The sequence below is a fragment of the Cololabis saira genome, chromosome 8 (assembly GCF_033807715.1).
Source record: "Cololabis saira isolate AMF1-May2022 chromosome 8, fColSai1.1, whole genome shotgun sequence".
Lineage (NCBI taxonomy): Eukaryota > Metazoa > Chordata > Actinopteri > Beloniformes > Belonidae > Cololabis > Cololabis saira.
Genome location: NC_084594.1, coordinates 24,643,216 through 24,667,082, shown reverse-complemented (window position 1 = coordinate 24,667,082; position 23,867 = coordinate 24,643,216). Strand labels below are relative to the sequence as shown.

The 23,867-nt window shown below is 40.7% G+C and overlaps 2 protein-coding genes across 2 annotated transcripts in view; one reads left to right on the top strand and one right to left on the bottom strand.

The window, feature by feature from the left end:
- Positions 1 to 7,531, top strand: part of trim62.1 (tripartite motif containing 62, tandem duplicate 1) — a 39,846-nt gene extending 32,315 nt beyond the window's left edge. The window contains exons 5-6 of the mRNA XM_061728547.1: positions 1,401 to 1,516; positions 6,848 to 7,531. Of these exons, the coding sequence (XP_061584531.1) occupies positions 1,401 to 1,516; positions 6,848 to 7,398 (667 nt within the window). The 3' untranslated portion in view covers positions 7,399 to 7,531. The remainder of the gene's footprint in view (positions 1 to 1,400; positions 1,517 to 6,847) is intronic.
- Positions 7,532 to 19,427: 11,896 nt separating this feature from the next.
- On the bottom strand, positions 19,428 to 23,867 carry LOC133449404 (uncharacterized). Its single transcript, XM_061728546.1, has 3 exons — positions 23,756 to 23,867; positions 23,081 to 23,230; positions 19,428 to 21,067 (listed from the first exon to the last, which is right to left on the bottom strand). Exons 2-3 carry the CDS (start codon positions 23,226 to 23,228, stop codon positions 19,989 to 19,991), a joined length of 1,227 nt encoding a protein of 408 aa, XP_061584530.1. The 5' UTR covers positions 23,229 to 23,230; positions 23,756 to 23,867; the 3' UTR covers positions 19,428 to 19,988.

Below are 23,867 nucleotides of genomic sequence, written 5' to 3'. Positions count from 1 at the left end.
ATGATTTAATCGAGCAGTTTAATATCTTAAGGCAGATGGATAAGCTTGAATATGGGTGAGACTGACAGATTCGGACATCAAATTATCCTTGAATTCAATCAGTTGTCTAAATACATCAGTTTTAAATGTGTTGGCTACAAATTATTTGATCATAATAAGGAGTGCAGCCAAACATTTTATTTTGAGCAGTTCATGGTTGAGCAGGTTTAATAATTGAATCCTAAATGTGTAATTTCTGCCAAAACCAGAACTAGTTAAGAAACAAATGAAAACAATTCATCTATTTGCTAAATACTTTTACTTTACAATGATTTTAAATTACTTCATTGGGCTTCAATAGTTATTTTTGTAGGGGAAACGAGAGGAAAAAGTGTTAAATAGCCAACAAAAGATGGTCCCCTGTTAACAGAGATGAATGTTTGTAATAATGTGTTCAGATGTGCAGACAAGTGCCAATTACAGCAAAGAAGCAAAGTTAACGCAGCATTGATTAAGTAAACAAACCCTGTCAATTCTAAGATGGTTTCCATAAGAAGTAAGCAGCAGCCAGGTGTCGCTTGTCTGATGCATTCAGATATGTTTTAACAAAGTTCAGGTGGAGGATACCTGTTGCCAGTCAGTCTGGGAAGGGTTATAAGGTTGTTTCTAAATCCATCCTTCCACCATTTATATATAAAAAAAAAAAAAAGATTCACAAGAGGAAGATATTCAAGATAGTTGCCGATCTTTCCAAAGGTTTTGCATTTCAGCAAGTTCACCCCAGTGTCAGAGAAATTACAAAAAACCCAAAAGCTATGTGTTTTTAGTTCATATATGTTAAAGTTCATGACAGTAAACTTGGAAAAAGGATGTAGTTGTTTGGATGGCTAGCCAGCAGAAAAGCCTCTTCTTTCTCCAAAGATCTTGGGAGGACAGTTTACATCGACAAAGCTGCATGAGAATAAACACGAAACAATTTCCAAACAACATTTACAGACATAGATAAATTGGAGAGGATTAGTCCTAATACACAGCGCTGTGTTTGGAGAAAGCAAACGCAGACATCAGCACTGACATTAATTATTTGGACTTGTTTTACAAACACAGGACCTAGAAGTCAAAGGTAAAGATCTCAATCATGCCAACACACCTAAATCAGGGTGGCTGGAAAAGAAGAGTCCAGGTGTTGCCATGGCCCACATTTGAAATAGGGATTTTATTGTTGTTGTTTTTTTTTTTTACTTTATCATTCCAAAATGAGTGAAGTGAAACAAATAATGAAAATGATGCAATACCAAATCTTAAAAGTTTTAAATCAACTCCTTTGGTGTCTTAGCTAAGCCTGTAACGGTGTTGGACCAGAACCAGCTTTTTGCAGCAAACTCTGTTTAGACTGTTATTGATCTGCTTTTCTCTCCCAGGATTAAAGGGAAGATACATGAGACCAACCTGACATACGAGGACTTCCCAACATCCAAATACATGGGGCCCTTACAGTACACAATATGGAAATCACTCTTCCAGGACGTTTCACCAGGTGAGCGAGCATCACCAGATTACAAACTGAAACTAGCAGAGATTTGGAAGACTGTTAAACCAAAAAGTGTTGGTTTTAATTAAGTGTTAGTCCATTTTAGAGCAACAAGATGGGTAATCAGAGAAGAGCTGTCTAGAGGAGTTAATCTGCACTCAAAATTATCTGTACCTTCACCAAGCACGACTGGCACCTACATCCTGCTTCGTTTGGGGGGTGTGGGTGTTTCCTTAATTATCTTTAAACATTATGAAGGAAGTTGCTCTCACCACATTTCCAACCTTTTATTTTTGTTAAGGCTGCCATTCTTTTGTTTGTAGTTCTATATTTAATTTATGTATTATATGGAGTCTATAAAGTTTACCTAGATGAACTACTGATCAGAAACTGTTAGGAGAATAACTAAAGTTTGAAATGCGATTCCGAATACACTCGCAAATGTGCATTTTTGTTTTGTTTTTTGTAAACTAAGGAGGAGACTGTTTGTAATCTAACAGTTATGTTAAATAGTAGCTGGCATACAGTGCAGACCAAAAGTTTGGACACACTTCCCCATTTGTTTGAATGAGAAGGTGTGTCCAAACTGTTGGTCTGTACTGTAGTTACAAGAAGAAATGACTCCAAATGTATCAGCCTTAGCTTGCAAACCAAAGTCGAGTGCCCACAGTGAAACGTGACAAGTGGAATATGGAGATCTAAGACGGCTTCTCCTTACTGCTGCAGCTGGAATCAGGGCTTTAGTTAACGCCCTGACTCAACATGACTCCCCAAATGGGAACATGGGATGCTCGGAGGCTGGAGAAGAGGTACTTTTGTCCTTCAGCACCAACAAAAGGTGAATCTGTACGTCCCAGTCAGAAACAGTCTGGTTTCACCAAAAAGAGATCAGCTCCCTGACTCGGCCCAACCAAGACCTAGTTTTAATCAAAACCCTGTGAGAAGGCATTAGTAGGCCCAGAAGAAGAGATGCGCTTTCATTTTGACTGATCGGGGGGGGGGGGGGGGGATGGGGTAAGTAATTGGGATAAGATTGCCAAGTAAATATGTGATACAAATAATAATAAAAGCAAGTCGTGTTTTACGAACTATATGTTCAGAGGACTGCACACTCGCATTTGGCCTTTTTTTCCCTTGAATTCCTTGATTTGAATTTACAGATATTGAATGAACATTATTTCTTTGTTTCAGTGTGTTTTTTTTTTTTTTCTCCTTCATATCACACGTATTCACTTTAACTGGGTCGTGTAGACCTTTTTATATCTCTAGGGTTAGACTGACGGATGAACTTCTTCCCCTTCTTGATTGATGGTTTTTGATCCAACAAGGTCAGCAGCCTTTCGCCTTTCATGGCTTGACGGTCCCAGGAGTAGCTCCGTCCCTAAACCTATCATTCATTTACAACAGATTGATTAAAATAGCGTGCCAACTATTTTTTTCTCTCTTTTTTTCCCCTTTTTTTTTTTACATTTTTGCTCAATCAATCAATTGTTCATTTCCAGCCAGCTGCCAGCTGAAGGGAGGCCAGGCGGTTTCTTGTTCTCCCTTGACAGGCTGCCAGATGGAACAATTGGTTACGATCCATCAGCTGCACTTGCCAGAGACCCAACAAAGAGATCCCTCCTCCATCCTTCAAGCCTCACTACACACTGTACTGTTTTTATTTTATTTTAGCCCTCTCATGTTCAGAAGCAAATCTCATCTGATGTTCGGATGCTTGAATGCTCCTGGATGCAACACAGTAAAGGGCATGAAATTTTAATGACCTGATTGTAACAAGCACTGCAGTTGTCATTGACTGTCAAAGGTGTCGTCCTGTCCACTGGCAGTCTGCCAGACATTTCACCTCCCTCTATCCCAGCTGATATGAATGCACTTCTGCTGCTTTCATATCAGTTCTCATTGCTTAAGATGATGTACTTTCCTAGAAGTTAGGGCTGGGCGATATGGACCAAAAGTCATATCTCGATATTTTCTAGCTAAATGGCGATACTCGATATATATCTCGATATTTTTTCTGTGCCTTAATTGGGGTTTCCCCCAAAGCATTATAGCATAGCATCTCTGTTAGCTTCATTTTTTTCTGAGGCAAACCCTTAAAAAAACAGTCAGTTTTAATACAAAGCCTCGTGCCAAATGTCACACAGGTTCCTTTGTTAACAGAGGTCTGCACAATATCAAAATGTATAAAACAAATGAAATAAAAATGAACTGCCTGCATATATAGAATAAAAATGCTTCTTGAATAAAATAAAACAAATATCCCTTTCCTGCATAACAATTAAATTAAAATACACTCTGCAATTAATACAATGTAGACAGTAACAGGCAGACTTTTCCACTGAGGTTGACAGTTGTGCAAATAACAAAACATTTGTGCAAATCTCAAATAAAACATTCAAGTCAATTTGTCACAAAATAAGCTATATCAAAATCATAAAAAAAAAAAATGTAAAAAAAAAAAAAAAAAAAAAATTAAATGCTTGTAGCGTACATGTGTAGAAATCCTGTAAAGCTGCACAGAGAGATGCCACCTACAGACCTGGAGCCCGTGAGCCGACGCCGGGACCTTCATCTCTGTAATTACTGCTTCACTGCATTGTTTGCACTCTTGGCGCAAGTTAATATCGGTGAAACTGAGAACGCTCATAGGACTCAAGAGAGCACTTGACTTTCAAGGCTCTTCCTTCTGCATGAAGGTAAAACCAGATTACAAAAAATACACAATAGGGTTTTTTTTTTTGGCAACGTTGTACATCCCAGGGATTCATTTATTTTTGTACAAGAGTAAAGCAGCAGCTGGGTATGTTCCACATGGGAACAAGCCATCAGTCATCTTTCACCACAGGGCACGGCTCTGCCTCCCTGCAACTCCGACGGCAGTGATACATTCAACTATACTCCACCATCTTAGGGTCATTCATCTTAAATGTTCAGTTCAACTAGAATATATAACTTTATTTTTTTTAAATACTCTTTTTCAGAGCAGTTCCAGTACTCGTTCACAACTGGTTTCTCACCTTTTGAACCAGTTCTTTCACATTTCAACAGCAAGGTAACAGCCTTTCAGGCAGGAAACCAGATCCCAGAGCAGAACCAAATCTTTTGTTGCACAACAACCAAAAATTACCGGCATCTAAGGCTGTTGGTGGAATTATGGTAATCAAGCAGACAAACACTCTGTAAATGCCATACTTGAGAGAGAGGAAAAAGAGAAAAACAGAGTGGGTGTATATCCGGACTCCCTGTTCCCAGGAAAAGTTTGAGTGCAGACTTGAATTCAAAGGACAAGTGGAAGTAAAAAAAAGCAGCGTTCAATGTTCAGTCTCATAAATTGGTTGTTTGAAATGTTCTACCATTGCTATGAATCGTTGCATTCATAAATCTTATTTCCCAGTCAGCTGTGTGCGTGAACCATTTATAAATGAGTCATGATGTTCAATGGCAAGAAAATTGAAGTATTGATGAGGGAGAAAATGTCTCTGCACTGTGGTCTCCTGGAGAAGAACATAATAAACCAAAGAGAAGATTAAACTGCACTGTAATGCTGGGAAATACACACGCATCGATGTAAGAATGTGGCTGTGTGGCTTCTACTAAAACAAACTTGTTCTTAAGTGGAACCAGGTTCAGACAACGGCATTCATCCCAAGAAGGGCAATTCATCTGCGTCTTTGGCAAGAGACGCCAAAATCCTCACATACTTCAGTTTACAGTCACAGTTCCAAGACTCCATCATCTAAACATCTTTACCATTTATAACAGAGTTTATGTTCTGATCTTCTGAATTAATGATCAGGTCTTTTGTTTTAATCATTCAGGTTAACACCATTTAACGTGTGGTAATGCAGAAACATGAATAAATAATCCACCTGCTGGATTCTCCTGAAATAAGCATGAGAAGCTGGTGTTGTAGATAAAGATACGACTCGAGTCTCTCAATCAGTAATGAGGCTGCTTTTTTTTTTATAAACACACATGAAAAGTCCATGAATAAGTCTTACATGGGATCCAGGTGTTCATACACGACCTTTGAAATACATTTTTTAAAGTATCTCCCCATAGCTTTGTCTGGCCAGTAAAAGTGTAAAAGATTTCAATCTATTGGAGACGCAGCAATGTTCTTTTAAAGTTAAAATGTTTCATTAAACCCTATGTAAAGGCCATGGGTCTGAACTCATTCAGTTCTTTAACATATTAGGATGTAGGGATAGCAGTGGAAGTTGAGGTTTTCCAGGTTGTGGGTATCTGGAGGAGATCGGCGCACATCTGGAATAATTTAAGTAAAGACTGCTGAGCTGCTCGGCACAGTAATGTGGAGTATGCATCAGGACCGGAGGCTTTTTCTTATTTTTATTTAATTTTCTTAAAGCCAAATGTGAACTATCAATAGTGTCAGTGGCAAATGAAGATCATAAAGGTGTGGTGTTACTTCCATTGTTGTAAACCCAGGCTGAGAGTGTTGTGGTGAAGGCGCTGCGTTGGCCGCGCTCTTGGTTGTAGGACGGATGTTCTTCTCGTTGTTATAGATGTTGTAATGAGGTTCAAGCCACAGAAGGAAGAAATATTCTCCAACACTTAAAAAATGTTATTTGCATTAATTTAATTCATGATGCCAGTTACATGCTTGGGGTTGTTTTATTGCTGCAGAATAAATTAAGAATCAGTTGGATGGTGTTCCCTGAGGAATTTAAAAAACATCTCAAATTGAAAGCAATTAAAAGTTGTTTAACAGTATGTTCAAATCCAGGATAATGAGGCTAAAACTATTCTCATGAAGTTTGTTTTTCTCATCTGACCACGTCGGTTATTTCCGCGTTGGTTGAGTTACATTCCTCGGTATAGTTTACTCCCTGCAGGGCATGCACATGTGTGAGCGCTTGAGTTGCTGTGTTGGAAGCACGGCTAATCAGCACCAAGCTGACTCTTTCATGGTCCGAGTCCCAGCCCGTGGCCCTTTACTGCACATATTACCCTTTTGTTTGTCTGAAAACTGTCGAGAGTAGCTCTCAGTTCTTCTTATGGACTCCAAATATCAGATTCCTGAAGTGGCAGGAACTTTACAGCCACCGACTCCACCTGTCCTGAAAAGTATTGATGCATTTACTTACTGACTCAGCATAAAACTTTTCACCCAGCATGACGGAGAGAAGAGGTGCTGAGAATGACACTTCTGCCCTTTAGCTGAGTCATATCAATGTTTTTGTTTTTCTGCTTATTGCACAGTCAGCTTGCAGCCATGGCTGATTCTGTTCGTCACACCAGCAGCTCTCTGCAGTCCTAGATCTGAAGCTAAGGTACATGCTGTCTCTAACTTTGTCTCCTCCTCCTCTTCAGTTCCCGCAGCGTTGACCCTTGACCCCATCACGGCCCACCAAAGATTGATCCTCTCTGACGACTGCACCATTGTGGCCTACGGGAATCTCCACCCGCAGCCTCTGCAGGATTCCCCTCGGCGCTTTGACGTGGAGGTCTCTGTCCTGGGAGCAGAAGGCTTAACGTCGGGCGTTCATTACTGGGAGGTGATGGTGTCGGAGAAGACGCAGTGGATGATCGGTGTGGCCAGTGAGACAGTCAGCCGCAAAGGCAGCATCCAAATCCAACCGAGCCGTGGCTTTTACTGCATTGTCATGCATGACGGCAACCAGTACAGCGCGTGCACCGAGCCCTGGACGCGCCTCAACGTCAAGAGCAAGCTAGAGAAGGTGGGGGTGTTCCTGGACTACCCTAAAGGCCTGCTCATCTTCTACAATGCAGAAGACATGTCCTGGCTCTACACCTACAGAGAGAAATTCCCCGCCAAGGTCTTCCCCTACTTTAGTCCCGGCCAAAGTCACGCTAATGGCAAGAATGTGCAGCCGCTACGCATCAACACGGTCCGTCTTTAAGAGCGATGCTGCTACGGTCGCCACTGACCTGAGATCAGTCTAGCGTAGATGGATTCACAGGGCAAGTGTGCTGAAAAATGTTTGGTGTGTTTGAAATGTTTGTCTCTGTGCGTGATGTCACTGTAAAACTTTGTTGTTGTTTTTGATTGTCTTTGTTTTTATATATATATATATATATATATATATATATATATATATATATATATATATATATATATATATAAACTTTAAATTGATGGCCTGCTCTCATTTTGCATCTTTATCTGAGAAGATGACTCTTAATGGAGACAGGGACCTCCAGGGTCTGTGGCAGCAATAAGAGAAGTTTTTAGTGTCTAAGGTCCACCTTGCACACGACCCTGTCAAGGTTCGTCATACATGGCATCCTCTCTTTTATTCCACGCAAGTGATGTTGAAACCCAACCACTTGAATTTCTCTGTGCTGTACGTGGGTCTGGCTTTCCTCACCAAATTATTTTTTTTAAAGCAGTCTTACTTTTGTGTTTTTGTCAGCCAGTGATGCCGTCTTACCAATTTTAGTCTGTTGTTTTTTCAGATTTTCTTTTTTGATTTTTTGTTGCAATATCTGCATTTCGGCTTTAATGAGCCCAAAATGGAGAATATGTCAAGCTTTTCCTTGTGTTGTGGAACCACGATGTTCGTTTCTTCTCTGGTTACATTCACATGTTTCTGTATAGTCTTTATCGTTGGGAGGAAAACTCATGTCGGTGTGATATTTTTTTTTTTTTTTTTTTTGTCTTGTCTCCACCAACCAGTCTTCATGTCACCTTGAACTCCAATGAAACTCTAGTACAAACTACATGCTGTCCATCCTCGTCCGCTGTTTGTTGGCAGGTTTGGTGCAAAAAAAAAAATGCTGCTACTGGAAAGTTTGTATGTACCGTATCAAAGGCTATAAAGGAAAATCTTATCATGCTGGCAGTCAGCTGACACCTGTGGAAGTGTCCACTGCAGTGGTAGAGTGAAACACTTTTCTGCTACCAGGTATACGTTTTGGATCACTTTATATCAAATGAATATTAATCCTACTTCCAGAGCAGATATGAGGAGTTATCTATAATTTATTGCCCAAAAATACAGACACAATTCTCTTTACGTCACAGTGGTTTTTATAAATAGAACTTGAGTTGATTGTGTAGATAAATAGCAGTTGTATAATAAAATGCTGATGTACAAGTGAAATTAAGCACCACCGTGCTGTCGTCTGCATCCCCAACTCTGCTGCTGTGTTGCATAATGATAAAATCACAGATAATTCCTCTGAGGCCCGGTTGTGCTCATGTCTCTGCCCCATGTGCCTCAAGTGCTCCTTTTTTTTTTTTATCATTAGTTGCACACGAGTCTTGCAAAATCTGCTCTTAAGAGCATCTAGTCACTCATCCAAGTCCTGCATGTTGTGAAGTGCGTGTGCACATGCGTTACTCTGGTTGGCTGAGGAGGTGCACGTGTGTTTGTGCGGCCTGGTTTAGCTATAATTTTAAATCCAGCTTTCGTTGTGGTTGATGAAGCCCATCTCACTCTCCGAACACACCCATGTTGTGGCCAAAAGTGGTAATTGCACAGTACTTGAAGATCAGGTGTTAACTCAGCAATTTTTTTTTTTTCTTTTTGGGAAAGCCACAAATGAACCTTCCTTTGCCGGTGCGCGTCTTTGCATTTTAATGTGTGTGTGAGTGTGTGTGCGTGTGTGTGTGTTCTGTGTTGTCATTTATAAATATAATATTGGGGCAGTGCCCTCGCTTACATAGGAAGCGCGTGTATTCTGGTATGTGCAGTCGGATGCAAACAGGGGTCAAATTGTGATCAGCCTGCAAGATATATTGAGGTTTGTTTTAACTTGCACACATCTGCAGTGCCCTGTGAGTTTCTGAGCTTATGTTGCTGATTAACGCTCAGTTTAACTCATTTATGAAAAACAATTACCCAGATGAGCCTGAATGTGGATGTATTTACTTTATTTATGTTAATAGGTAGAGCTGCAATTCTAAACAGCAAGAAAGATATTTAACATATTTCCTCTTTTTAGACCCGTCAGCAGCTAAATTCCCCTTGCAAAGTAAATGTCAACCAGCTGCTGCTATGCGCAGGTTTCTATCAGGTTTGACCCCACTTTGCCGTGTTGCAAACCCCAGTGGTCTGCTTCATTAAAGTTCTGTGTGAATAATATTAAGAGGAAGATTAATGTGAGGTGGTGTTGGGTTACTGGTGATTGTGTTAAAGCTAAATATTATGATCGTAAGTGACATTTAATGAATATAATGCTGATTGTGTCTTTTGATGATGGCCGCTGCACACCCATCATCTTGTGAACACACTCTAGTGTGCTTTTGCTGCTGGAGGTTTGTGGAAAAATGTTTTAATGTACAATAAATGACTGCAGAAATCTGACGGCCTCTTTGTCTTGGTTTAACTCTGATGCTGCAGGACTTTTTTATTATGTGGACGAGCAAATCGGTATTTCTTTTCCCTCTCGCGACTCCAGCTCTGATAAGTCGCCTCAGGGTAAGTATAACAAATCTGTAAACTTCGCCACAAGGCAATAAACACTGTGTCAACAGTCTGCCCTGCCAAGAGCAAAATAATGACGGTGGAAATGCGGAATGCTATTATTGTTCTGACAAGAATAAATAAAAAATCCCATCCGATGTGTTTGGTTAGACGTGTCAAATAATCAAGCTGGTTCTGCTAACATGAACGTTTGCAAGGGAGGGGAATGATCGCAATCAAAATGTGTGTGTGTTTGTGTATTTATTTATTTTATTTATATATATATATATATATACACATATACACACACACACACACACATCATTGAGTGACAGGCAAGAAAAAACCAACCCAACAAAATCTTAACACTTGGTAACTTATTTTGTTCTCTGTGATGGATTTGAGTCTCCAAGGGGTATTTTAACTTTACAAGATTTTAAAGAAATGAATGAATATGCATTTTTATTTTTTCAATTGCTTTCTTTAATGATAGGAAGTTTTCATATATTTCTGTAGTGTTTGACTTGCCTCTAAACTGCCTGGCTTGGGTCAAATGTTTTGGGTTTCCTTCCACAAGCCTTGCACAATAGAATTTTGTCCCATCACTCCTGACAGCAAAACATGACTCTGCCACCCCCGTACTTCACAGTTGGGGTGATGTTCTCAGGCTTGCAAGCGGCCCCCTTTTTTTCCTCCTGATGTAACAATGGTCATTATGGCCAAAAAGTTCAATTTTAGTTACATCAGGACATGCCTCCAAAAATAAAGATCTTTGTCCCTTTTCAAACTGTAATCTGGCTTTTTTATGTTGTATCTTCTTCCTTGCCGAGAGGTCTTTCAGTCCATGTCGGCGCAGGACTCTTCTCACCGTAGAGGATGATGCTCTCTTGCCAGCTCCACACTGCATCTTCACAAGGTCTTTTGCTTTTGTTCCATGGTTGATGCACACACTTCACACCAAAGGACATTCATCTTTGAGACACAGAACCCATCATCTTCCTGAGCAACATGATGGCTGGGCTGGTAGGGTGTGTGGGGAAAGCAAACAAACACTGGAGTCCAGTGACGCAACATGTTGTTTATACAGCTCCAAAGATAAATGGCCGTTATTAAGTACAGAAAGAAATATCACAAAGAAGAACAAAGTAAAAACTGATAACAAGCAGTAAAGACGTACAGTGTGTAGAGAGTTCAGGAGAGGTTGTTTATAGGAGATACTATGCTGTACTGAACACCAGGCCAAAGGGAGATTCAGAGTGATGTGATCTTTAAGGACTTCATTTGTAAGGAAAGTGATTTCAGACTATTCTGGGTTTGATCGAGAGCCAACAGTGAGGAGCTGAAACTGGAGAAATATTACTTCTAGTTCCCTCCAGATTTCTAGCGACAGCATTTTGGTTGAACTGAAGGCTTTTCAAAGCAACAAAAAAAATCAGGTCTACTACCGGTACTTCTACATCACTCTAAGAGGGATGTTATACGTTTCAGCAATTTTAAATACCTCAGAGTAGCACAGGCAGTCAATGTAACATCACATTTTCAGATCTAAAGATGAACTTCACTTTTGTTTGAATTCAGAAGAAGAAAATGACTTTTCTTCCAAATGCTCACAATAAGAATGCTAGTAAATGATGGTTTGCAAGTACTTTGGAGAACCAGAACTGTAGCTTGGTCATTCATCAAACTGTAGTTGAGCTATTTCTGTTTGGAAATTTCCATCTACTGTCCTGCTAGGATAGCCAAAGCTTGTAAAACATGTAAACTGTTAGAGGTACAGGAGTTATCTATGTTTTGTAGGGTGAAAATGGTTGGAAGCTGCCGTTGTAAATAAATGGCAGTAGTAGTTGTGCAGGTGCAGCTTTGAAACAACAATCTTCAGTCAGAAACAACATAATCTGACACATTACTCTAAAATTAAAAACTGCTGAAATTGAGACCCTAAAATGAAACATGTGAGAGGCAGATAAGTCCTATATCTGAGATGTAGGAAGGCTTTGCCTCTGCGTGTTAATACCTGCTCCAGCTCTGCCAGAGCTTCATGCCACATATTTCAGTTGAGATGTGCCAAACTCCCTGCCCTCTGTGCTCGCCTGTGGGGACGTGGGAGGCTGTGCAGTTGCTTTCATGACACTTGCCTCATTTTGGCATCGGAGCTGAGGAATGAGAGAGAAAAAAAATCCCTGCTGGAGTTCATCATTCCCTGTTGCAGGTGATCCACAGCTGGCAACACGACCTGCACGTTTGCCAGCTGTGACGCATCTGACTGAATAGTTTCTGAATTCAAGAAGAAACCGTTTCAAATTTGTAAATCACAAGAGAAAGCTGATTTTGGAGTCGCAATCGGCTTTAGAAAGGTTACTTTTTATGTGCTTAACTGTGCCCTTCTGCTTCATTATTTCATGCTCCAAAGCAGTTGAGGCTTGTTGCGTCATGATTACAGCTGTTTCCCAGAAGAAAAAAAAACCCTCTACGGTTTGAAACAGAAAGACATTCATTCAAAGCACACCCTCACACTCTGTCACACAGCCTGGGTGCTTTTATCAGCTCTTTCCTAAGATTTTTATCAGAGGAGAAGGTGTCCATCTCGTAATAGGCATCTTATACCTGAGGGGGGGAAGTCCATTAAAAGACTTACTGAGCCCTCCTTTGAGAGATCTCTGTCAGATTCCTGTCTGCCGTGGCCCTCCTGAGTCGGGAATGTGAGGTTTCTAATCTTGTTAGTGACAAAAAAAAAAAGAAAACAGAGGCTCACTTTTGTCATCAATTTTTCTTGACTGGAGAATGAGAGCTTCAGTTTATCAGCGTTGGAGGCACAAAGAGATTCATCATGTGTATAACTGTACTGTACGTTCTAGGATTTTGTACGGTGTTTGATTAGACTGTACGTATTGGGTTGTAAAAATGGTACAAAACACCATCTCACTGCAGAAATGATTCAATGTTTAAAGGCACTCTATGTAGCAATACCAGTCCAGACCACATGGGGAGTATATCACAAGAAAAATCATGGAAGTTTTCTGTTTTTTGACTGTACACGATATGACAGAGTCGCCAAACCACTTTTGCCAACAAAACACATGCAGAAAGAGAGGTATTACCACGTGCAAAGTAAAAGTTGTTTATTTTTGTCCGTGAGACACTCAAAGCTTATTTCTTTACTTTTGAAACCCTTTTTTAAACTGCACCCCAGATCCTATTAGACAGTTAAAGTCTTGGGTGTTCAGAATCGACAAAATGTTGCATGTGAAGACTAAAAGCAGAAAATGTCATGGGATTTGTGATTTTGCAGAGGTGTTCAGTCATCGTGGGATTCTTATAAACACAATAAATATAACACAGCTAAGAAGACAGTCTTGGCTCTTGTGTTACAATAAACTGCACTTTGAGTTGAAGTCATGGATACATAAAGGCTCAAATACAAAATGATATTTGAAACACTTGAGGTAAAGAAGAAAATTACACGGGGGGAGGGGAGGGGCATAATGGTACACAAAAAAAAGTGCACAGCATAGTCTTCTACAGGATCAGCATTATGAAAATATGAATCCCTTAAAAGCATCAAACACAAGAGAACTCATACATATGCATTACATTTTAGAAATTACAGTATAAGCAAAACATAGTACTTTTGCATTGTTAGCACAATTATTAGGCCACTCAAGGAAAACTTGAGTCGCGGTTCCCTCTAAATGTCATCCTGACCCCTATGAATAAGATCCTCAAACACACACACACACACAAATAATTCACATTGAACAAATGTCTCCACTGAAGTCAGAACAATTTCTCCAGGGATCTTGTCAAAGTCTGAGTGTGCTGCAGTTTCAAGCATTTGCCCACACTAGTCTCTGCTCTAACTCTGTCAGAGATGACTCAGCCTGGAAACAGCCTCCTTTGTTCCCTGAGTTCCCCTCATACCTTTCCTGTTGCCTGTTAAATCGACCAGGCAACATTGCTGGAGATTTACGGCCTTTGCTGTAGCAGAGTGCCCTCTAGTGTTAAAGTGTGTCCCTATTCATCTCAGTCCGGTCTGCCACATAAGAGCAGTGCCTTTGCTCTCACCCTGTAACTCATGTCATGGCTGTTTGTCTTGCTGATGAACCGGTGATCTGTTCAGGGCGTAACCTGCCTCCTGACAGCCTGGATAGATTCCAGCCTCCTGCAACACTGACCAGGCTGATGCTCATTTAGAAAATGCTGCAGATGTCACGCAGGGTTGTGTTATTCAGTCTGAAATTTGCCCTGAGATTAGTCTAATCGATGTCAAACAATTGAACAAAAGCCAGCTCGATGTGTTACCATGGTAATATTCAGTGACAGCAGCCAACAAAAAGGTGAAGAATGCGCCAATCATTTTTGAGTTTGCAGCATGGTCTACTGTGTGACTTATTCACTGCTCTTGCAACTTCTTCCCAAAGCAAGTTTTCTTGCAGGTGCATGTCGTTACATTTTTTTTTCTTTCTCTGTAAAATTTCTTAAATGCCTTAAATACCTGACAGTGAGGGAGCCGTTCCACGCCAAGCCGAACGGAACTGAGGTTTGATGCACGTGGTCCTGTGGTAGTAAATTACTTGTTATCAAGGGTTAAACCATTTTTATATCTGAGTAAAGCTTGAGGTTTAGTTAGAGCCAACCTAAAGAACACATACAATATGACTCCCTTCCTACATAGTTTGATAGTTTGCCCGATTTCTTGAGCAGGCAGTCACGTGTCACATTCTGATCAACACACCACAGAGGCACAAGTGCTCTTTTTAACCCTGGCTGCAACTCTGGTCACAACAGACAGTTTTATATGAGTGATCACAACTTTGCAGCACCTACTCATGAGGTACAAAAGGGCAGCATGAAATGAAGAAGAGAAGTTTTTAAATCAGAAGTGAAGTTATGATTCCCAGGATCTACGTTATGGTCAGATTTATATTTATAGGCCACATATTAGAAATATGAGAAAGGATCCCATTCTCTGATGTGCATTTATAACACATATTCATGCACTCCTGCAGTAAACTGGTAATACAAGGGTTACGATTATGGTGAGAGTTAACAAATCCTCCAGGATTCCCTACATTATAAATGAAAACCTCAGTGGTTTTGATTTGGACTTGTGTCACGCGTGTGCACAGGGCTACCTGCTCCATGTTTACCTCAGAGAAGTAAACATTAAGGACACTTGGTCAGGACTCCTCGACAGACATTTCAGACGAGAGAGTTGAAAGCAGACCGACGTGTCCGAGAAGTAAACACAGATTTGGTTAGGCATTTAAATCGAGCTGACTGACTCAGGATAACCTTTCGGCTTAAGATAGGAGAGTTCATGTTTGTAAACAGGACACGAAACTAAAAAACGTGGGATCCCAAGAATTTAAAGACGTTTTCATCTAAGGTAACAAAATCTGCTGACCATTACCTCTAAAACTGTGGCTCATCCACGCTGGAGCAGGACAGAGTAAAGAAATAAGAGCTTTGTTTATATTTCTTTAGGAGTAAGGTGTGTCATTGTGTTCTCAACCAGGTTTGTATGTTGATTAAAGCAGCAAAAAACAGTAATGCTGTGTCAAAATATCAGCTTCAATTTCATTTGAAGAAATATTTGATTAACTTTCGGCAGTGTCTTCTAGCATCCGTCGTCTACTGTCTCGCCTCTTGGAATATTTGCATCGCCCTTTAAGTTTAACATCAACAGCTACAGAGGACATCATGGGAGAGATGACTAAAAAACTCAAGAATTTAATCATGGAGGAGAAACCAAGTCTGACTTAATGTTTACAGCCCCCCCCCAAATATTGTGCAGACTTTTTTGATGAGCTCAGTGAACTGCTTCTATGATCTGTGTTGATTTTGACTGTTGTAATTATAACATCCATGTGGACAACCCTCAGGACAAAGGGACTAAAAACCTGATTAACACTCTGGACAACTTTGGGCTGACTCAGCATGTAACAGATCACTCACAATAGAGGTCACACTGTAGACTGACTGATCTCTAAGGGTCGGAGCATTTCAAAGTATACTGTGTCTGATGTGGGCCTGTCTGATCACTCTGTGTTTTCTTTGAGAGTATGATTTCAGTGGATGTAAATGTCTCAACAGCAGCGATCACAAAACGGTGTGTAACTGAAAACAGTAGTGAAATCTTTAACCAGGTCTTCTCTCTAACACCTGCCCCGTCCCAGGGGTTCAGTTCATGGGTTAATAAATAGCTTCAATGCTAAAATGTTAAATGTTATGGACACTATCCCACTAAGGTGAAAGTTATCTCTGGAAGGAGGAAGTCTCCTTGGAGAAATTCCACACTAGTGATAAATGGTAAAAGAAAGTGTCGGAAAGCTGAGCACAGATAGAGAAAAACAAATCTCCAGGTTCATTATGACATCTATAAACAGAAACTTATAATTTATAACGCAAGGAAGTTCTACTTCTCTGACATCTTCACTAAAAACAGTCATAGTGCTCAGACCTTATTTGCTACAGTTGACAGGCTAACAAACCCTCCTGTGTCAGAGGCCACTGAATTTCATTCCACCATGGCCTGCAATGACTTTGGCAAATTCTTCACAGACAAAATTCAAAATATTAGACAAGCAGTTGGTACATCAGCAGCAGGTTCAGCATATGTACTGTGTCAACCAAAAACTGGTTCAAACACTATGACACAGTTTCATTCCATTATTAGCAAAGACCTGGAGGACATATTACATCAACTGAACTCATCCTCTTGCTCTTTAAACATCCTGCCAACAGGTTTTTTTTTCAAAAAGGTCTCAATGATCAAGAAGAGTCAGACGTGTTACTAACCGTGAACTTGTCCTTAATGTCAGGTGTGTTTCCAGAGCCACTAAAAACAGCTGTAATTAAACCTCTGCTGAAAAAGGACAATCTTGACAACACACAAATCAACAACTACAGGCCCATCTCAAATCTCCCATTTTTAACTAAGATCACTGAAAAAACAGTCTTTCAACCCATTTTTAAAAACACAAAACAACTGCTATGATGTCTTCTGGTCAGGTTTTAGACAGCACCACAGCACTGAGACTGCTCTGACAAAAGTGTTTAATGACATATGCTTGAAAACAGACAGTGGAAACATGTCGGTCTTAGTTTTACTGGATCTCAGTGTTGCATTTGTATTAAACTGGTTCAAAATGTACTTAGAGAACAGGAAATACTTTGTGTCAATCGGTAACTTTATGTCTGAGCAGACAATAGTTACACGTAGAGTTCCCCAAGGTTCTATCCTGGGACTTCTTCTGTTTAACAACTACATGCTCCCACTGGCACAGATTATAAGGAACAACTAAATAAGTTACCATAGCCATGCAGATGACACACCGATGATGCATAATGTCACCATGGAGACCGAGACAGGTTCTTGGTAAATGCATTGAGGAGATTGATGACTGGATGTGCTAGAATTTTCTTCAGTTGAACAAAAACAAAACGGAGGTAATTGTCTTTGGAGCAAAAGATAAACGATTACAGATCACCACAGGGCTTCAATCTATACACCTAGAAACCACCACTGAGGCCAGAAACCTTGGTGTAGTGATGGACTCAGACTTTAAATTGGAAAAACACATCAAAGCAGTAACAAAGTCAGCCTACTGTCTGTCACCTTAAGAATATATAAGGATCTGATGTATCAGCAGCACCTGGAAACACTAGTCCATGCATTCGTCTTTAGAAGATTATTGTAACAGCGTCTTTACAGGTTTACCTAAAAAGTCAGTGGGACAAGTGCAGCTGGACCACATCAGTCCAGCTCTGAGGTCTTTACGCCGGCTGCCTGTCCATCAGAGGAGAGACTTTACAGTTCTGATGCTGGTCTATAAAGCTCTGAATGGTCTTGGACCAAAATACATCAGCGACCTCCTGACCCAGAAGACCCAGAGAGGCTGTTCAGCTTTATGCTCCACATGTCTGGAACAAACTCCCAGAAAGCCTCAGATCAGCTGAAACACTTTATTTAATTCCAAGTTAAAAACTCACCTGTTCTCTGATGCCTTTGAATAAAGCTCCAAATCTGTTACTCTAAAGCTTGAGTTTCAAAGCTTAATCAAATTTTACCTACAGTCTTTATCTATTACTCTTTTTTTCTTTCTTTCTGTGTTTACATTTTAAATCATGCTTTAACCGTGTGGTATATGATGGTGTTTTAATGTCTCTGTAAAGCACTTTGGATCACTTTGTTGTTGATTTGTACTAGATCAGGGGTCGGCAACCCAAAATGTTGAAAGAGCCGTATTGGACCAAAAACGCAAAAAACAAATGTGTCTGGAGCCACAAAAAATGAAAAGTCTTGTATCAGCCTTAGAATGAAGGCAACACATGCTGCATGTTTCTATATTAGTTAGAACTGGGGGGAGATTTTTTTTTTCAATATGCACTTCGAGAAAAAAGTCGAAATGTCGAGAAAAAAGTCGAAATGTCGAGAAAAAGTCGAAATGTTGAGAAAAAAGTCGAAATGTTGAGAAAAAAGTTGAGAACAAAGTCAAAATTTTGAGGAAAAAAATCAAAATTTCGAGAAAAAAGTCGAAATGTTGAGAAAAAAGTTGAAATGTTGAGAAAAAAGTCAAAATTTCGAGAAAAAAGTTGAAATGTCGCGATTAAAAAGGAAAAGGAAAAAGGAAGAAAAAAAGGAAAAAAACGTCAAACATTTTTGAAAAAGCTCCAGGAGCCACTAGGGTGGCTCTAAAGAGCCGCATGCGGCTCTAGAGCCGCGGGTTGCCGACCCCTGTACTAGATAAATAAACTTGCCTTCAGTGAGCAAGACACCAAAGAAGAGTAAGACCATGGTCAGTTTCAGAGGAGATAATTGGCTGCCTGTGATATCATGACTAAAATAAAACAGAGTAACAAAAGCTAGAACAAATATCCCATGTTGACTTTGTTTTTACTTTTCCCCAACCTGGGACTGTGGTATGATCCACACAGTAACAAAAGAATCAAATAGAATCTTTGCAGAGGCATGTTATGTGTTTGTTGTCTTGGTTTTATGCAGGTCAGAATTGCAGAGTCGACCCTGGACAGGTCACAAGTCCAACAATGGAGACAAACCATCCTGCAGTCTCACACTCAGACCTCCGATCAATTTAGATTAACCATTTAACCTGAAAAAGGAAACATGCAAAATCCACACAGAAAATCTCCGGCTGAGGTTCAAACCAGGACCTTCCCTGATAGCAAAATATGAGTGAATCAATGTTGAAATATGGTTAGACAGAAACATTGAAGCCATGTTGAAGCCTGGTCCCCGACAGACAGAATACGTTGATTCAACATTGATTACATGTCAGCATTAAACTGGATCATTGATTGATGGTTGATCCACCACCAATCGTCGACCTTAACCAAAAATCAACCTATTTGACCATAATTCAACATTGATTTAACTTATTTTGCTATTATTGTCCTGCTTCTTTGAACCATACTTATTTAACAGTTATTTTCGCTCTTTTTTCCTCTTTATGCTTTATTTTCTATCTTCAAAAGGTTGTTGTTTTTTTTTTACGCCCATTTCTTTCCTCTTGTCAGCTGTGTTTTATGATGGTTCACCGACAATTCTTTGTGGCTATTTTCTTTCGCCTTCTGAAGATCACATTTACATTTCATTCATTTCACATCTCATTTCATTCGAATCAATCTGATTGAAGAGGAGAATTAAAACTACAAAAACAAAACAAAACAAAGTTCTGTCGTGGCCTCGAGTCAATCAGTATTTATACAGCTTGGTGTTACACAGAATCAGCAGACACCATATTAACATTTTCAACACTTGAATTGCTTCGGCATCAGCTTGTTTGCTCCTGCAAACCAAAGAGGCTTGTTTTGTAATCGCTTGTGTAAAATGGATGAAGAAATCCGCTCTGAATAGTTTACGAAGACCTTCCAGCCATCTGTTGCAGTCGGTTTAGTATGTCTCCAGCGAGCACGCCCCGACCTGCCTCCTCAGGACTCTTCCACAGTTTCCAAATGTTATTCCTAACACCCTAACCAGAGTTTGTTAGACCTGCAGCATGTACACATGCAATATTAATGACGGTCTGTTGCAAACTGACACCGTCAGTGTCTTGTTTTTTTTAAACTTCAGTCACAGTGAGAGAGGCCGACGCGTCTCTGCTGTTCGCTGCGCATGAAAGCAGAGATCTCAGACACCACTCCAGCACAGCGTCTATAGTCCTGATCAGAAGAACATTCACACTGAGGTTGAAAGGCAGCACAAAAATAGAAAGCACGCCCACTATCATTACATTCACCTGCAGGCTCGGAAAACCGCACTGCTGCCACCCACACTGGCAGCTGTGTGGCGAGTGCACGTGCTCTTCTGTGACAAATGTCAGAAGTATACCTCTCTTTGTCCCCTCGTGCTGTTTTCCTCGCCTCTTGTCAGGGAAACAATCAGTTGAGAAGAGGACTAAATCTCTACGGTAAGAGGCCAACATCTGCACCCCATTCCAGGATAATGCTATGTTTCCAGCGTGGCTGCTCTTTGCTTTCTCTGGCTCTGACACTTCCATCCCAGGATGCACGGGCTTAAAGGGGGCTGACAGTGCTGGAACAAGGTCTTCCAAGCTGCAGTCGCCCTGTGTCCTCTCTGTCTGCGCGGGGCGCTGGTGCTGTCTTTGCAGGCTTGTGCTGATGGTGAGTATAAGCAGGAGGAAGAAGAGGAAGGCCATGCCCCAGCAGGGGTTCATGGTGCCAGGGCCGGGGCTCAGCAGGCTGGGCAGACATCTGACAAGGGAGTCGGTTGTGTGCAAACAGGCGGCAGCCCACCTTTCCTCCAGCTTCCACTGCCAGCTGACGTTGAGTGCGACGATGACCCACACTGACAGGCAGCAGAGAAAGCCGACAACATAGGCTGAGCTACCATCTTTCTCTGTGATTCTGCCGTCTTCCTCCTGGTCTCGGGCGTTCACGTCCGCCTCGTAACAATGCTGTTCATCAGGGCTCGCCGTCTGACCCGCTGCCCGGTGACCGACATCAACATGAGGCCAGAGGAGTCTGATCAAAGTCTCTACAGCAATCAGAAATGTGGTCAGAAGCAACACGGCCCCATACGTCTGGCTGAGAAAGAGCAGGAAGCGCAGGGCGATGACGTCACCTGATGGTCTCAGTTCAGCCAGCCAGGACTCAAAAATGCTGACTAAACTCAGAAACACTATGGGAACACAAAGCAATGTCAGCAAGTTAGATGACTAATGATTTAAAAAAATCACATAGTGTTACTTTGATAAAGTTAGTTTAAACTTACATCCTAGCTGTAAAGCAGTTAATGCAAGTACAACAACAACAAAAAGTGAATTATCTGTGAAGGGCAGAGGTGTCAAAAGTATTCACATTCATTACTCAGGTAGAAGTATAGATACTAGAGTTTAAAAATACTCCTGTAGAAGTTGAAGTATCAACCCAAGTTTTTTACTCAAGTAAAAGTATAAAAGTACTGGTTTCAAAACTACCTAAAGTATAAAAGTAAAAGTAATGTAAGGGGGAAAAAAGTCATTAAAGACAAAAGGCATTGAAAGTGAATGCATCTTAGTATAATGTAAATATATTAAAGAACCATATATGTGTACTATTGAGCATTAACATGTGTTTCAGAGAGCAGACGATATGATGACTAGTTGCCTATAAGTATTGTAATGGTGCAAAAAGTCAAACTTCAGAGGCATGTTATCATTTATCCTAACCTTTATTGGAATGTACATCCCAGTTTAGGTGCAGGAATCTGAGGGCAACGGATGTAAGAACAAAACTGGACAAGAACATCTGAAACAACCACAACCAAATTAACTCTATCCGGATGGAGCAATTTAACTGGATAGTTTTTTTTTAAAGGCCGAAATGAAATAGAGTAACGAGGCTGTTTTTAAAATGTAAGGAGTAAAAAGTACAGATAATTGTGTGAAAATGTAAGGAGTAAAAGTAAAAAGTCGTCTGAAAAATAATTACTCCAGTGAAGTATAGATAACCAAAATTTCTACTTAAGTAAGGTAACAAAGTATTTGTACTTCGTTACTTGACATCTCTGGTGAAGAGTCAAGCTGACGAAGACCCAGCATCACTGATCCTGGGCTTTTAAGAACTTTTAGATAAGATGTGGCCAGTCCTCAATCCCGTCGTTGTAATTAGACTGCTTTACAGGTAACTCCGTCATAGACGACTCATCACTTCCTTTGAGTAGAGTTTAGCTTGGTGTTTAGTCTCAGCTCTTACGCTCTGATGAGAACACTACACCATGTCTCTGGTCCAAAATCTAATCAGCGGGAACAAACTATACTGAAAGGTCCAGGAAGTGTTTGTATTTAAATTTAACATGGAGATAAGCAGAGTTGAAGAGCTGAATTCAAAGTACACTGTAATACTTTGTTTTTATCAATGTGATATCTGTTTTTATTGTTTGGTTCTGTATCTGACTGTACGTGCTACCCAGTTCCAGCTTCAGACCGTCATTATTTCACTCCTCAATACTGCAGCGCTCCTCCAGCAGGTCTCCCAGCAGATTCAAAGAAACCCCTACAGATGGTCCAAATCACAGCGGGTTCATGGCTCACAGAACTGCACTGGCTGGCTGAGGATGCTCGCAGCAAAATTCAAGTCACCAATTCTTGTCATCTACTCATTCACACAGGTCTCAATCTAGCATCAATCTAGGTACAATCTAGCATTTACTTTCTACCTTAAAAACTCTTTTGGAGACTCTTTCTCTTTCAAGAAGACATTCCCTCCTACAGCTCCAACACCTTAACAACCTGCAACTACTTTTTAAAACTGTACCTATTCTTGTTTGTATAGATTTGAATAGATTTACTGCGTATGAGCTCATTATAAGAGACACCAATGGTTTAGCTGCCTCTCTCTAAATGTAAACGTTCTGCTTGTTTAGTACCTAGAAAGTAACCAGTACCACAACTGGGTCAGAAATGTGTTTTCTTTGAAACTGCAACCAAACATAGACGGGATGCCACAAGGTGCTGAAGTCACCCGTGCAGCCGCTGCAGCCACGGGAGGTCAGTAAATCCCAGATTTACAAGTACAGCTGACAAAGGTACATTTTGCAGCTATTATTTGTGCACTTGTTTAATCTAGTTTCACAGCTCATCCGATGGGCTTCATATGAACAAACTCTGGAGCGGAGGCCTGTGCCGAGCCGCACACCTGGTGGTATTCTCACCTGTGACCAGGAAGTCGGTGAAGATCAAGAGGCAGCAGCAGCAGAAGCTGACAGGACTGTAGGATGCAGCCAGCGAGGGCAGGAAGAGAAGGCTGCAGGCCAGTTTACATACGCATAGTAGCACTGCTCCATCCAGCACGCCATCCATGACTGCAAAGAAAATGGCACACATGAGCCAGCATTTTAAAAGATCCGTTTTTCTGGTTTTTTGCCTCGGGGTGGAGGAGCTCAGGAATTCCAGACACTCTGCTAAAAGAACACCCCCAACAATGCTAAAACACATACCAAACATTGCTTTTAAATGCTGATGTGTTCTTTGCCATGGCCCTAGTTTTAGAGCAACAGTTATTTGTTTACATTGGTAATGAACCCTGGACCAAGCGGCCCAAAATGATGACCCTCTGGTGTCTGGTGACCGTATCTGTGTCACTATTCGTCATATTTAACACTGATTAAAGAAATGCCTTGGAAACCTTTTTTTGCATTGAGAACAAGGACATATGTTCAGTAGACTTGTCTGCACAGACCTGACCCTAACACTGTGCAAACAGACAGGTTCAAACTGGAAAAACATTTCAGTAATCTTTAGGACTATTTCACATTTAACTAAAGGAAGTAAGTCTACATTTATTATATCTAACAAATAGCAGCGGGATGAAGTTGATTAGTTCTTACCTGAGTCCTCAGAGCAGCATGTCAAAATGAGTTTCAAACGCTTTATCCCCTTTCTTCACCTCCCCCTTTGCTCCACCCTCACAGGGATAATGAGCCTTCCTCCCCCCTCCCG